We start from the raw sequence: 15,806 nt of genomic DNA on the forward strand, positions 1-15,806 counted from the left end.
CCTCAATGTGACTGCCAGGTTAGGAATTTTACTGCAGAATCCTAAGCCTTAGCTAAGAGATAATTCTAACAATCAAAACTTGGTATAATTTCTCTAGTAATGAAACAGTTTGGTGTCATTTCAAGGGGCTCCGAAGAGCTCTGGTACCATAGTCCTTTATGTCTCAGTGCAGAGAAGAATTCAGTGAGAGCAAAGTGATACATAAGAAGTGATGTATTAGAATAGGACCCTTGTGAGGCTTACAAGCATGCAGGGAGAAATGCCACGTCTCGAGTACTTACTGGGCTAGTTTCATAATCAGGAAAAGTGGAAGGGGGTGGAAAACTTCTTTGTCTTTCTTGAGTAGACATCATGTTTCCATCATTAGTTTCTCCTCCAGGTTGGGCAGGGGAATTTTCTTATCCCTACATGGTCAAGCTAAGTCCACAAATTATTGTTTTTCATATGTACAAACAGCATGTCCTAGGGACCATTAACTTACTGAGCTCACTGGGCAATCAATATGTGGGTCTCATCCCACCACTATTTTATTGTTTTGGGACATGTCCCATGCTTCTGTTGCATGGTTTTGTTGCTAAGAAAGCTGGTTTGGTTTTGTCATTAAGCAAACCTGCTTTCTTAAGTAATCATTAAATTATAGGGATCTCTCATTTTTCTTCTACTTAAAATCCTCTAGGCAGGATTAACTATCTAGTCATCATTTGTCCCTTTACTCTGTCTGTATCAATAACACACTATGAATCACTAAATTTAATCAAATGACCCAACTTTTATGCTAGTCAATGAATTTAAAAGAGAGTGGCTCCATAGACAGTTACTGTACAAAAACTTGCTTTGCTAGTATCTGAAAGGTAGATAGGTGAGGTCCTTTCCCATGAAAATGCCATTTATTCCCAAAGTTGCCAAAAAACAGCAAGGATTCACTGAAACAGTAAAAAGAAGAGGAGGCTTTTTCTTTCTTCTTCTTTTCAAGGAGAGATGGTGAATTTGAAGGAATGGAAGAATGGGTCAGGCAGCCCCCAAATATCCTTCCCCCTTCTAATTCCAGTGGACAGAGGTCCTTTTCTCCCTTTCCCCATCTCTCACAACCAGTCTCTGTTTGGGGAGGGTGGCGAGACCAGGAAAAGAAAGGTATAGCATGAATGTCCCTGGGAAGGAGAGTAAGCTAAAGAGGTCCCCTTTTCCACATGCTCTCACAACACTGATCTCCAAGGAAACAGAAACTTGGAGCTGGTCCAGGCAAGTCCCTTCCCACCTATAGTTTTTAAGATGGGCTGGTGTTGGGGGCCAGGGGAGTCATGGGTATCAGGTCAATAGGAAATGTGCTGCTCTATTATTCTGATCAGCAGACTCTAGAGGGCATTAGGACAGAAACTCTGCCTTGTTCATCACTGTATCCAAGATATCTAGAAGTATCTTGTACAGATTAGACACTCAAACAATATTAACTATTAAGCTATCATTAAACCTGTAAATCTTAAAACTGAAATGGAATGAAAACTTGTATCATACTGATTTAAAGTGACTGTTAATTCCATTTATTTGATTTAGCACTATAAACCTATACACAGAAAACAGGTCACTCCAGGCCAAAGAGACTAGTTTCTTTCCGGAAGTTCCTGAGCTGCAGCAGCTAAAAATAAATATGGTCCTGCCAGAATAATATTTATCTTTCTCCTATTATCACAGATTCTTATCTCCAGCAGTCAAAAGTCTACCCCTATCTTCAAAGTTCAAGTTAAATGCCACCTCCACTGGGAATCTTCCTACATATTCCTATGGGTCCCCCAGTGCATACTAGTGCTTTGATAACATTTCTGATACAAAATTAATCACATAGTGATGCTCAATTATTGACTAAGAATATTCCTGAAGGTTTAAAAAGAAGTCTGAATGGTTCCTCAATATTCCCAAATCAATAAACACTTGCTAAATTTAATTTTTCAGTCGGCAGCTGATTTCCACACCTCTTTTCAAAGGTCATCAACTAACTAAAGATCTGTAAATTGTTGGCTCCAACAACATCCTTTTAACCTTCATTCCACCTGCAATAACTAGGCACTGTCTATCATTATGTTCTAAATCTCTAACTACTTTACAGATTGACTATAAAATAGGGCACATTCAAAATTAGGGCCATACTGTATGCACATAAATTTCCTAATTAAATGTCAATGTTATTCCTAATTTTACTAATTTATTTACAAAACTAATAATGGGAAGGAAAAACTATTATTTACCAAACATAAGCAATACAAGAATAAATGACACAATATATATGATCAAAGAGCTTACAGTCTAGCTGGGGTATCAGATATGTAAACAAGAATTCCATTTAATTATCTACTTGCTAAATATTAAGTCTCTCTGCAATCATCCACAGTTTATTAAATAATGGTTGAATTTACTCATCCAGCCAACAGCAATTTTCCTTCCATGCCTCTTCTCAAAGGTCATCATATGACCAATGATCTGTAAATACTGAATTCAAAACATACAGAGGACTCACCAATATACCAATCGAAATAAAAAGAGGATACCCAGAACTAAGGGGCCAGAAAAGGTTTCCAGGACATTATACTTGGATTATATTTTGAAGGATGAGTGTGGGTTTGGCGAAGAGAGAATTTATACGTAAGTAACATAAGATGAGCATTCGTTCTGCTCTCTTGTTTCTACAAGGCTTGTCTTAAATTTCCAAAATGCCCCCTCTTTAGAGCTAAGTTAAGAAGACAGTTTTAAGGAGTATATAACATATAATTGCACTTACATAAAATTCTAGATAATGCCAAATTCACCTACAGATTGGTGCTTGAGGAAAGAGAGGTGGGAAGAAAAGGAGGACTACACTGAGGAGAAGGAAGCAACTGGGGGCAATGAATATTTATACTATTCTTGATTATGGTGACAGTTTCACAGATAAATACATATGTTTAAAATTACCAAACTGTATACTTTACATATTCACAGTTTATGTCAATTTTTCCTTAATAAAATTGTTTAAAGAAAGACGAGACAACCAAAGACAATGTATAAGCTTCAACTGCATCCTATATATACATTTTTTTAATGTCACTTTTGTGGAGCAATTAGAGAAATAGGCCTGCAAACTACATTAACACATTATTACATCAATGTTAAGTTTCTATGTAGAAAAGTATAAATCTGTATGACTTTCTTAGAGCATCACCTGGTAATATACAACATGCTGAGGGGGAAAATTATGCACAAAAATGTGTACTGCAGTAATAAAAAAAAGAGTAAACAATCTAAATATTTAGTTGATGAGTTGATAAATAATATATTCATCAATGAAACACTGAAATACTATGCAGGTATTAAAAAGGTAGGGCTAGCCTCATGTTCAAAAAAGATAGGGCTATATTTATTGGAATAGAAACAAATATAAGGTATTTTCATCTTCTAATTAAGTCACAAGGAAAAATGTCTATTTTATATAGTCATTTCATAATCAGAAAAGCTAAGAATATTTCCAGCTTTGGAGAAAAAGTAGTTTGGAATTACCAAATTTTAGAAGAAATAAGGAATGTTAACAATGTGACACCTTCACTTTATAATACGAAGAAAATGAGACCCAGAAAAAGAAAGTTCCTTACTTGCCTAAGGTCACAAAGCTATTCTAAAACAACATCCTGATTTCCCCTCAAACTACCTTCTCATACACATGCCATGCCTCAGTTCTCTGACACGTTTCCTCCCATGCTTTTTCCCTAACATGTCTCTCACTAACTTATGTGATTTTAAGTAAATGAATTAAACTCAAAAGCAGTTTTAACTGTTGATCTACAAGGTCATCTTTAAATATATGATTCTGTAAGGGAGCAAAATTTGACACCTGAAAATGTCTTTCATTGGTATTTTTTAGCTTTCATTTTTATTTTCTTTAGTTACGAAAGTATGATAACATATTTATAGGAGACTTGGAAAATACAAAACAAGGTTATATAGAGTTTCACTAAATATTACAATTATTTTTTAAGTGGATAAACCAAGATCTTTATTTGCAATTTCAATACCAAACTCTCAAAAATTAAAAGAATGAATACAGAGAAGTATTCTTCTACTTTTTAGTAAACCTGAAAAGCTCTGTGAACCAATTCAATGTAATTAAGATTTATACAAATTTCACACAACAGTAGGATACAAATTCTATTTAAGTTCCCATTAATTTTAAACTAGGAGACACTGGAACATAAAGGGACATAAAACAAGGTGTAAAAATTTCAGGGTCTAAAGGTATTGAAATCATAGTCTTTCTCTTATCACTGTGGAATTACATTATAAATCAGTATCAAAAGATATTTGAAAATAACCCACATATTTTCAAGTGCGTGTGACATTTACAAAGAAAGTGCTTCAACTGGGCCATCAAAAACCTCAATAAAGTTAGACTGAAAAAAACACAGAGGGTGACTACAGAGATGAAAACATTTAAATGAGAAATTTGTATCAAAATGAGAAATTAATATTCAAGGTACTTTAAACAAAATCCCGTGTATCTGAAAATTAAATTTCTACTATTAAATGATGGGTGTATTTAAGAAGCCATAACAAGAAAAATTAGAAAATACCTGCTATAGAATAAAAATGAAAAGAGAATTTACCAGAATCTGTTGCATGCAGCTGAAGCTGATCAATGCAATTAAATACCATGCAGAGTCTTGAAGAAAATATGAAAACAAATAATGGACACTGGTGTAAAATTTTGTGAAATTTGAAGAAAATCTGTACTTAGTTATTAACACTGTATCACTTGTTAATTTCCTGTTCATTTGTTTTACAACATACTACAAAATGTCTTTCTTTGGCATACAGATTATTTTAGGCCAATTATTTTTAAGAAAGAGGAAGGTAGAAAGAAAAAAATCTTTCTTTTTACCTCCCCTTTAACTGCCTGAAAGAATTTAGATAAAGGGTCAGGTCTAGGAAGAGCACTATCAACACAGAGATCTACAAAAAATATGGAGTAGGTGTGGCAGGAAGAACTCAGCAGGGCCTGGAGATCAAAGCCCTCTCTGTGTCCCATTGTCCCTGCGTGGCACAGCAAACACCTGTTTACCCAACATTTGCTCTCCCATCTTCCTGTAATTTTTTTGCTCCCCTTTTAAATACCAAACCCTTAGCCTCTTCACCTATGAAATGCCATATAAACTTCAATTGCCTAAGTTGTTCTGGGGTCTCATTTTCCTGATGGAGACCTTGTATGTACATAATTAAATGTGATCTTCTTCTTCTTTTAAAATTCTTAGATCAGCTAGAAGAACAAAAATGGAGCACAGGGAAAGTTTTTTCCTTCCCCAACAAAATCCAAGACTCTACAGTTGCTGAAAGCAGGAAAATCCACATCAATGAATTCCTAGTCTAATATTTGAATATAAACATAAGATACAAGATTGCTTACCAAGATATCTAATCTCCAAATTTATAAACCATGAACAGAAGTTTTACATGTTTATAATAAATATGATACCACAATGTAAAGCAGTTCTTTACAGGGCTCAAGTCTCAGACCAATGTCTTTAGACACACTTACAAGGTCACTAAAAATAAACATCAAGCACTGAATTGTGCTAGAAGAGATGTGAAATATAAACATATACATACTTTTAATGCTACTTCTATTAGTTTTTCTATAAATCATCACTCATAAAAGTTGAACCTGAAATGTCAATTTACCCTATTTTCCAGTAGCAAACATAGCCATACTTCTGCAAAATCAATGATACCAAAAATAAAGCCTTAGCTTTCTCCTAATATTTTTAATCCTCACAATAACTGTCTTTACTGTCATTAAGTCCTTTGACTTTAGCCCCTTTAAACAAGTCTCTCCTAACTTACAATGTACAATGTAACTAATAATGTACTGGAGGAAGTCAGGATACATGGATCCTTGCCATGAAAATATCTTGCCCAAGCTGTTTAAAAAGACTCTTTAGGCTTCAGTTTTGGACTTCCAAGGTGACACAGTGGTAAAGAATCCACCTGCCAATGCAGGAGATGCAAGAGATGTGGGTTTGATCCCTGGGCTGGGAAGATCCCCTGGAGAAGGAAATGGAAACCTACTCCAATATTCTTGCCTGGAAAATTTCATGGACAGAGGAGCCTGGTGGGCTACAGTCCATAGGGTCACAAAGAGTTAGACACAACTGAGCATGCACCTACACACACACAGACTTCAGTTTCCATGATCTTAAAACTTAAGAGGTTAGAAGTAATTCTAGTGCCTTTTGCACCAGTACTAAAATTACAGAATTCCATTAAATTCAGAACTATCAATACATCAATCTTCAGTCTATTCCAAAAAACTCTTTTTCACAAACAGCTTGCCGATGAGGTATGAAGAAGAAACAATGCCCCCCAAAAGAAAATCCTTATTTTTTAAACACACATGGTTATGAAGTCTTAATTTAAAACTTTCTTTCTTCTTACTATCAAATCAAATATCTATAAACTTTTTCCAAACTCTCAAAACCTACAACAGTATAGTGAGAACATATTCAAACTGCATCCTTAATACAATATTCAGGTGTACAATGAACTAAATTTCTTATTCAATCTCTTTGTAAAACTGTAACAAAACACTGCAAAACAAAATCGTGAGGTAATATTTCTCAGAAGAAAAAGAACAAAATTTTCAAATATAATTTTACTTTCTAGGGTGAGTTTTAAAGTTGTTTTATAATGTAAGAGCTTTGTTATTTTTAAATAATCTATGTTTCTGAAATGATCATTATGCAGCTAAAATAGTTTCTATTTATGTTTTTAAATAAATATGTATACAAATATACATGCTAACCAATCAAAAAATGTCTTGATTTAAAATGTCTTTAACTTGAGTCTTATTTACATACATAAAATAAACTGTGATTGAATAATATGAAAGTGCTGGGCATATTTTCCCCAAATTCTGCAAAAAGAATCAAACCCCTTAAATGTGTTCCCGATTAAATATCTCACATTTCTAATTAAATATTTTTCAAAAAGCTATCATTTCTCAAAGACTTCTCAACTTTTCTTCATTTGTGCCTATGGATTGTTTGAAGAAATTATATTTCCCTAGAGATTAACTCAGGAAAAAACAAAAAGAGTCAACAATGCCTCTAAGTTTTTATACTTCTTTCAAATATTATCACTGTGCTTAATAAAATTAAGTATTTAAGATCAATGCTAAGTAAAGCAAGTTTATAGACTGACAATAAACTTGTATACACTATGAAGTTCTGAAGTCATGGGCACTTCCCATCACAGTTGAGCCATCTGTGACTGAATTATCAATCAGAACACTTCATTCCTTAATCTTTCTAAGTGTCTACCACTGTCTGTCACAACTTCAATACACATAAGCATATTTCTAAGCTCCAGAATGGACCTTAAGCACAGACAGAAACATTTCAAGATAAATCCTCAGAATTTCCTGTGACCTCTATATGAACACGATTAATCAATATATCAGATATGAAAAATGCTAGTCATTATCAATACTTTCCAATTCAATTCTTCCTTCCCTCTTTTTCTTCTATTCCTTGTCCCTTCTTCTCACTAACAGTAACACAAAAAGAGTTGAAAGTCTTAATGCCTATGAGAAAACTCATTTATGTCCACAACTTCCAAAACACATTATGGAACAAATTGTTTTTTTAAGGTTAATTAAAAACAATATCCTTACGTTTCAGAAATAGAGACTTCTACGTGAAGGAGTCATTCATCTTGAAATGATTAAGTAAAATTCAACAGTCTCAATTTTTCAGAACGAGGAATAATGAGTCTTCTCATTGAAACACAAGATAATGAAGCTACAAGTACAGTCCCAGCTAGCACACAGGCTGACAGTAAAAGTATCCTACTGCTATATGAGGCAGAAGCCAATGCAAGCTCTCTGGGCTTCTCTATACCACCCAAAGGACAATAATCTGAAGTGAAAGAATTTGACTCTTACTCTGCAGCGTCAAATATTTACTTAAAATACCTTTTAATTCAGAGGCAAAATAGTTCTTTATAAGTACAGCATGGAAAAATTACTTAGACCTTTGCCTCTCAGAAAGGTAGTACACAAAAGGGTACAAAGATCCACTATTTACCACTATTTAAACCAATTCCAAGCACTTATACAGACATTCCTAAAAGTACTCATATTAGTAAGATTAACAGTATAGTTTATGGTATAGCATAGTTTATAGGACAATGTTTTTTCCAGTTTCTTTGAAATAAACTGGTCCAAGAGGTAGAGAACTAAATGGTATTCTTACCCTGTCATAACTATTCATACCTCTTTGTCCTAGAAGACAGTGCCTTTTAACCACCTAAGCACAGAATTGAACAAGTGCTAATTTTAAGCTGGTCACTACATGTAGTTATCACCTTCATGTCAAATTATTGGCACTTAAGTAAATTATATCAAAGCATCTAGAAGTTATTAAGTATTTTCACTGAAAACTGGCTCTGTGTTCCTGTATACAGGAATGGCCTCAGAAGCCATTCCCTAAGGTTCTCCAGAAGAGCAATATCATGTTCCACGGTAGTTTCATACATTCAGGTCTAGAGCTACAAGAACAGTGTTAAGAGGAAGGTAGCCAAATTCTCATCAGGATTCCTATCCAAAGCTGGCATGCCTCACCTGTAATTTGCTTCTGCTGAAAGTAATACATATAGGGACACCAAATTCACTCAAGCCTATAGACAATGACCTAAACAATCATACAGTACTTTAGTTGTAAAAATAAACTATTGGCACTTAAGTAAATTGTATGAAAATAATATTATTATTAAATAATAAAGGGACACGGTCTCCCTTTTAATTAGCTGTGAAATAAAACATCCACTGCTAAATATGTTAAGGAAAGAATTTGGCTCTAAGCAGCAATAAATGCAAATGTGTGATTTCAGGGAGGCTTACAGATTTCAGAAAAGACCCAGAAATCCTTGGAATAAGGGCAGTGAGAATTTACAGCTTCATTTACAAGAATGAAACAGAAGACACAGGGATAAGAACACAACATCCACAATCAAGCAACATAAAGTTTCTATGCTCCATTTCCTCAACTGTAAAGTAGAGGTAACATGTGTGCCTACATACCTCATAGGGTTATTGTGAAGATTAAAATAATGCAGGCAAAGAACTTCATATGGTGCTGGGTATACACTAAAGAATAGTAACTACTTGTACTTCTACTGTTATTAGAACCTTAGGTATTCTACACTGAGAGGTTAAAGGGCCAATTAAAAGTAAATTTAATCTAGACAAGTATCATGTGATTTCACTTACACACGGAAACTAAAAAAACAAAGCAAATGAATGAATAAAACAAAACAAAAACAGACTTATAGACACAGAGAACAAATCAGTGGTTGCCAGGAAGAAGAGTAGGAGACTGGACGAATAGATAAAGGAGATTAAGAGGCTCAAATGTCCAGTCATGAAATAAGGAAGTCATAAGGAAATAATACATAGCATAGAGAATACAGTCAGTAATACTCTAATAATTGTGTATAGTGACTGATGTTACTAGCTTATCATGGTGATCATTTCATAATGTATATAGCTGAAGTTAATATAATGTTGTATATCAACTATATTTTAACTTAAATAAAATTTATCTATCCATCCTCTAGAACAGAGGTAGGCAAACAAAAGCCTACTAGATAGATGAGTTCTTTTGTTTGGCATGAAAGCTAAAGATGGATTTTACATTTCCAAATGGTGGGAAAAAATTAAAAGAATAATATTTTGTGTCATGTAAAAATCTCATGAAATTCAAACTTAAGTGTCAATAACTAAAGTTTTATTGGAACACAGTCATTCTTATTCATTCACATATTTTCTACTCTGTTTTCATACAACAATGGCAGAATTCAGTTGCAATAGAACTAATATGGCCAATAAACATGAAATATTTAATATCTGAACCTTTTACAGTCTATCAACCTTGGTCTAGAATCTAGACTTAGAGCAACTATTTAACTAAAAAGTTAACAAGTGTATGCTTTCCTTTCATAGCTAATTTGACAGATTTTCAGCTAGTTTTTCGAAAGTAACAGTCTAAATCTGCAAGCATTAAAAATTCTGTTTAAGGCAATGCTTCCCATATTGTCATCGTCACATCATGACATTTCCATTTACCAGAGAAAGTTACAAACAAAATCACCCTAAATATTACTATTTTTAAGCTCTAATACAACTACTGGTATATAATAATAAACAGAATGTGAAAAGATCTCCTTACCATGAATATATATTTACTAAAACAATTAAGAATTAAGCACTGAAGTCAATGGTAAAGTTAAATGCCAAAAGGAATTGAACACTAAGTTGCATCCACTGCCATCAATTCTCCAAGCTGACTCATCACCTTTGGGGAAAAAGAAAGGTTGAAATAAAGGGAGATATCTGAAAATCACTAAAAGATGCAAAGTGGAAAAATGCAATTATATGATGAAGAAGAAACAGAATTCTGAAAAAAGAGCAGGACATGCTTAAACTACATACAAGTAGTACACACATAAAAGGCAAAACAAACACAGTAGAGGATACTTATAGGAAATAGAAGGAGAAGAACTGCTTGATTACAATATGATAAGAAGGAAACCATGAATTCAAAATCTGTCAATCACTCTCTTCCTCTCCTTTATTTCCCCAAAGGTCTTGTTCGATTTTGAGAATACTTTCTAGGTAAAATGTTGCAGGACTTTATTAAGTATCAGTGAAGAAAAGTGCTCCAGAGGTAAATGATATGTGAGATGTTAAAGGAGAAAAACAAAAAAACAGAAACTGTAGTTGAAGAACTTACACACCCTGACAGGGGAGGTAAACCTGCAAAACAACTAAATTACTAAGAAAATTCAAAAGTATCATACAAATCAAGTAGATGATGATCCTGTTGGCAAAAAGAAAGGAAGGTAAAGGAATCCATACTCCAGCTTGTGAAGGAAGACTGTAGATTGGAGTTTGAGGAGAATCTGAAATATCAAGAAGGGAATTGGAACAGAAATCAAATAGGGATGAGCAAAAATGTGGATAAGCAGTATTAACAACAAATTTATGATTTATCAGGTAGTAGTAAAACCATAAATGTGTTCCATCTAGAGCAATTATGCTATTTTATATAGTAATCGAGCATTAAAGATGACAGACTTCAGTATAGAAACTGTCAAAGCTGACAGAGCAAAAAGTCAACATGATTAAGACTTTCCCATACATTACCAGGGGTGAGAACAAAATTACTGACAACAAATTTCTATATGCATAATAGAAAATGAAGCTTGGAACCTGCCAGATAAGGAAAATAGGCAAAAATTGAGAGACTAGTCTTATTACAGTCAAAAATAAAATATGAGTATTCAAGAGGCATGTGAATTAGAGGAATGTATTTCTGGGTCATTTCATTTCAGCATTCTCATGATTTAATGATTATGGATATACAGACAATGTTAGCATGAAAAGGTCAAGTCCAAATACATTTTCTACTCTCTTAAAACACAGAAAAAGAACTTTCCCAACAAATTACCATCATATAAAGACTATGGTCAAGTATAAAATCTGTAACAATAAATCTGAAGTTTTACCCAGCGCAAGTCAAGTTATCAATTCAAGATCCCAAAAATATTCAAAAGGCTTAGAAATTACAAAAACATCTAAAATATTCTTTAAATGCTATGCAAATATCCACACTGAAATTTACGTGCTTCGGTAGGCCATACACATGCACACGCATACAGGTGTTACAGCATTAAATGACTAGATAACATCAGAATATAGAATTTCCAGTTCAATCAGAGTTGGCTGATTCATAGTTCAAATACAATTGGTAGTATCATGTCAACAAAGTGGAGGCACAGACCGACAATGATATTATCTCACTATATAAATCTATCATTTAACTGAGATTTTGGTTGTGAACCTATTTTCTAGCCTGATTAATAGCTTAGGAAAGAAAACAGCTCAGATTTCATTTGTCTCCACATAGTTTTAACTATTTATATGCTTTTGCAAAATTAAGTACTTACTAATATCATCTTCATGATAAATGACAGAGTGAAATGGCAGAGTTCGGTCTTTAATATATCTCTCTGCTGGCTCAACATAAAAGGTGCCACCATGAGTCTGAATGAATCCTTCAAATCTTCCATCAATAACAGACCCATGGCTAAAGCTTCCTTCTTCACCTATTAATGAAAGCAACAAACTCTTAAGGAATTCAATTTGCACATGAATGTTAAATTCATTCTTCTTTAAAAAGCCATTCTTATGTATTGAAAAAAACCCAAATACAAATTTACCAGAGAAATTAATTTTCACATGAAATATATCAATGTAAATGTGAACTAGAACTTAGTAAATATATATTATATATATATATATGTATGTATATATATATATACATAAAAACAATGAAATATGGAACATCTGTCTTGCCGACAATCAAATTCCCAACACCTAGCACAGAGCCTGGCATGTATGCAATAGTCATTGAATAAATGACAGCGAAATAAACTTAGAAAGAGACAAGTAGCTCTTTGTTAAAATACATACATTTAACAGCTCTTTGTTAAAATACAAGTATAAAATACATACTTTCAAAATAAAGACATTAAAGTATATTTTGAATTTCTGCTCTAATTGTCATTAAAAAAAAGTTCTGTCCCACCTAATATATTCTGCATGAGCATCTTGGCTTCCTTACCAAGGAATTGGTTTTAGAAATACATTTTCAAAATAGAAGAGTGTAAAAATTTTCAAAGTATACCACTAATTCTTTTCAAGATATTGGAAGTTTGTGATAGTGTCTCATCAATGATACTTCTTTAGGGAAAGAAAATAATAAAAAAGAAAGTAGTTTTGGTTTTTAATAGTCACAAAACATCAAATGATAAGAGGTGGGAAGTAGGAGGGGTCTATGAAGTTTAATTTACCATTTAAAATTTTTTCACTAAAACAAAACAAAACAAAGGTCTAGCTTTTATTTTCTGACTTCGTATGGCTTTCTCCTTTATTAACCATAATGTATAACTTTCTCAGATACTAACAATTAAAAGTTACTATGAATATACACAAACACAACTAAAAAAAAAATTCTAAACATCAGCTTTTTTTTTTCAATTTCTAAGTTGTAGATTAGCACTAATTAGTTGACTTTAATCATAGACTGAAGCTGAATCCAAGACATTTGCATTTTAAATGATATGACATTTATCTACAAACTCATTTTGTCATACGCTTCTCGACTATCACCTAGCAAAATAAAGGGGGTGGGAGGACTACTAAGCTACTTATCCAGCAAGATAAACTATTAAGAAAATAATAAAAAAAAAACTATAACATTAGAAATCTTGATCAATGGAAAAACACTTTACTTTTCTATTACACAATTATAACAGTACAAAAAACTTTAAATTTATTAACTGTGCTCAATCTACAAATGAGAAATTTTAAGTACAAAAAAACCTCATTTATCCTCATAAAAAAAAAAAAAAAAAAAAGAAACCTTTCTCAAAGTGTTTAATTTTTCAAGTTAAGATTTGAGGGGAAATCTCTCTACTATGTAGAAATGAAATTTAACTTTCAGTTAACTTTAATAAGTCTTAGTAAATGAGGATCATCTTGGGTATTTACTAACGTACAGTTATAATTCCATGATATTTTGTCCGTAGTACCCCCAGAAGACTTTGATTTTTTAGCTTTTTACAACTTCCATAAATTGTTCTGTTCTTCCTTCATTACTAAGCTGATAAATGTAGTTTTCCATTGAACTAGTAAGTGTGCCCTCATCTCCCTAATATCTTTTTAAATCTGGTGTAGTAAGAGAAAGTTGTTAGCATTGTGAACAAAAAGCAAATAGGTTCTGAGGAAGGAAGGCCTTCAGAGGACTTTCCTATGAAAGACTTTGCACATTATTTTTGGCTGTTAAGATCATTTTACAGTTTCATTGTAGACTTCTCTTATAAAACACAGTTAAGTTACTGTTAATTTCTTTCATGGAAAAACAGAAAAATTATACAAATCATTAAACTTTTTAAAAATATGTAGCAGTCTGGAGGTAATCAAAGAATCAAAACTTCATACCTTTTAAAAGTCAGGCACTACATAATTCGATACTAAATATATATGTAAAAGTTGATCCAAGAATTACTTCATCCTTCAAAGACCACTGTTCTTCATGATACAGTCAAATCTGCCCAGGATTTACACCATCTTTCTGAAATATTTGCCTACACTTCAAAAAACACAAATTTTCTAGTGTAGAAAAAAATCAGAGTTCTTTAAGGTTCAACTTACCATAAATATGTCCAGTGTAAATATGAGAAGTATCATAATCAAGTACTGCATTTGATGTTTCCACCCTAAATTCCTCACTGAAAAGGGAAGTATCCCTCTTCATTCGTAGGTTGAAATGTCTGCAAACAGGGTGGGAAAGGAAAAAAATGAAATTAAAAGGATCCAAATTTAAACAATTATTTTTTTTTTTTTAATTTTTTTATTAGTTGGAGGCTAATTACTTCACAACATTTCAGTGGGTTTTGTCATACATTGATATGAATCAGCCATAGATTTACACTTATTCCCCATCCCGATCCCCCCTCCCATCTCCCTCTCCACCCGATTCCTCTGGGTCTTCCCAGTGCACCAGGCTGGAGCACTTGTCTCATGCATCCCACCTGGGCTGGGGATCTGTTTCACCATAGATAGTATACATGCTGTTCTTTTGAAACATCCCACCCTCACCTTCTCCCACAGAGTTCAAAAGTCTGTTCTGTATTTCTGTGTCTCTTTTTCTGTTTTGCATATAGGGTTATCGTTACCATCTTTCTAAATTCCATATATATGCGTTAGTATGCTGTAATGTTCTTTATCTTTCTGGCTTACTTCACTCTGTATAAGGGGCTCCAGTTTCATCCATCTCATTAGGACTGGTTCAAATGAATTCTTTTTGACGGCTGAGTAAAATTCCATGGTGTATATGTACCACAGCTTCCTTATCCATTCATCTGCTGATGGGCATCTAGGTTGCTTCCATGTCCTGGCTATTATAAACAGTGCTGCGATGAACATTGGGGTGCATGTGTCTCTTTCAGATCTGGTTTCCTCAGTGTGTATGCCCAGAAGTGGTATTGCTGGGTCATATGGCAGTTCTATTTCCAGTTTTTTAAGGAATCTCCACACTGTTTTCCATAGTGGCTGTACTAGTTTGCATTCCCACCAACAGTGTAAGAGGGTTCCCTTTTCTCCACAGCCTCTCCAGCATTTATTGCTTGTAGACTTTTGGATAGCAGCCATCCTGACTGGTGTGTAATGGTACCTCATTGTGGTTTTGATTTGCATTTCTCTAATAATGAGTGATGTTGAGCACCTTTTCATGTGTTTGTTAGCCATCTGTATGTCTTCTTTGGAGAAATGTCTGTTTAGTTCTCTGGCCCATTTTTTGATTGGGTCATTTATTTTTCTGGAATTGAGCTGCAGGAGTTGCTTGTATATTTTTGAGATTAATCCTTTATCTGTTTCTTCATTTGCTATTATTTTCTCCCAATCTGACGGCTGTCTTTTCACCTTACTTATAGTTTCTTTTGTAGTGCAAAAGCTTTTAAGTTTCATTAGATCCCATTTGTTTAGTTTTGCTTTTATTTCCAATATTCTGGGAGGTGGGTCATAGAGGATCTTGCTGTGATTTATGTCGGAGAGTGTTTTGCCTATGTTCTCCTCTAGGAGTTTTATAGTTTCTGGTCTTACATTTAGATCTTTAATCCATTTTGAGTTTATTTTTGTGTATGGTGTTAGAAAGTGTTCTAGTTTCATT

General features: G+C 33.5%; 1 protein-coding gene across 1 annotated transcript in view; it reads right to left on the bottom strand.

Annotated features, from left to right (window-relative positions):
- ADAM10 (ADAM metallopeptidase domain 10) overlaps positions 1-15,806 on the bottom strand; it is a 139,613-nt gene that overhangs the window by 60,544 nt on the left and 63,263 nt on the right. Inside the window, exons 3-4 of the mRNA XM_043921216.1 lie at positions 14,291-14,409; positions 12,022-12,180 (exon numbers count right to left, since the gene is read on the bottom strand). Of these exons, the coding sequence (XP_043777151.1) occupies positions 12,022-12,180; positions 14,291-14,409 (278 nt within the window). The remainder of the gene's footprint in view (positions 1-12,021; positions 12,181-14,290; positions 14,410-15,806) is intronic.

This window comes from Cervus elaphus, chromosome 12, assembly GCF_910594005.1.
Source record: "Cervus elaphus chromosome 12, mCerEla1.1, whole genome shotgun sequence".
NCBI classification, from domain to species: Eukaryota; Metazoa; Chordata; class Mammalia; order Artiodactyla; family Cervidae; genus Cervus; species Cervus elaphus.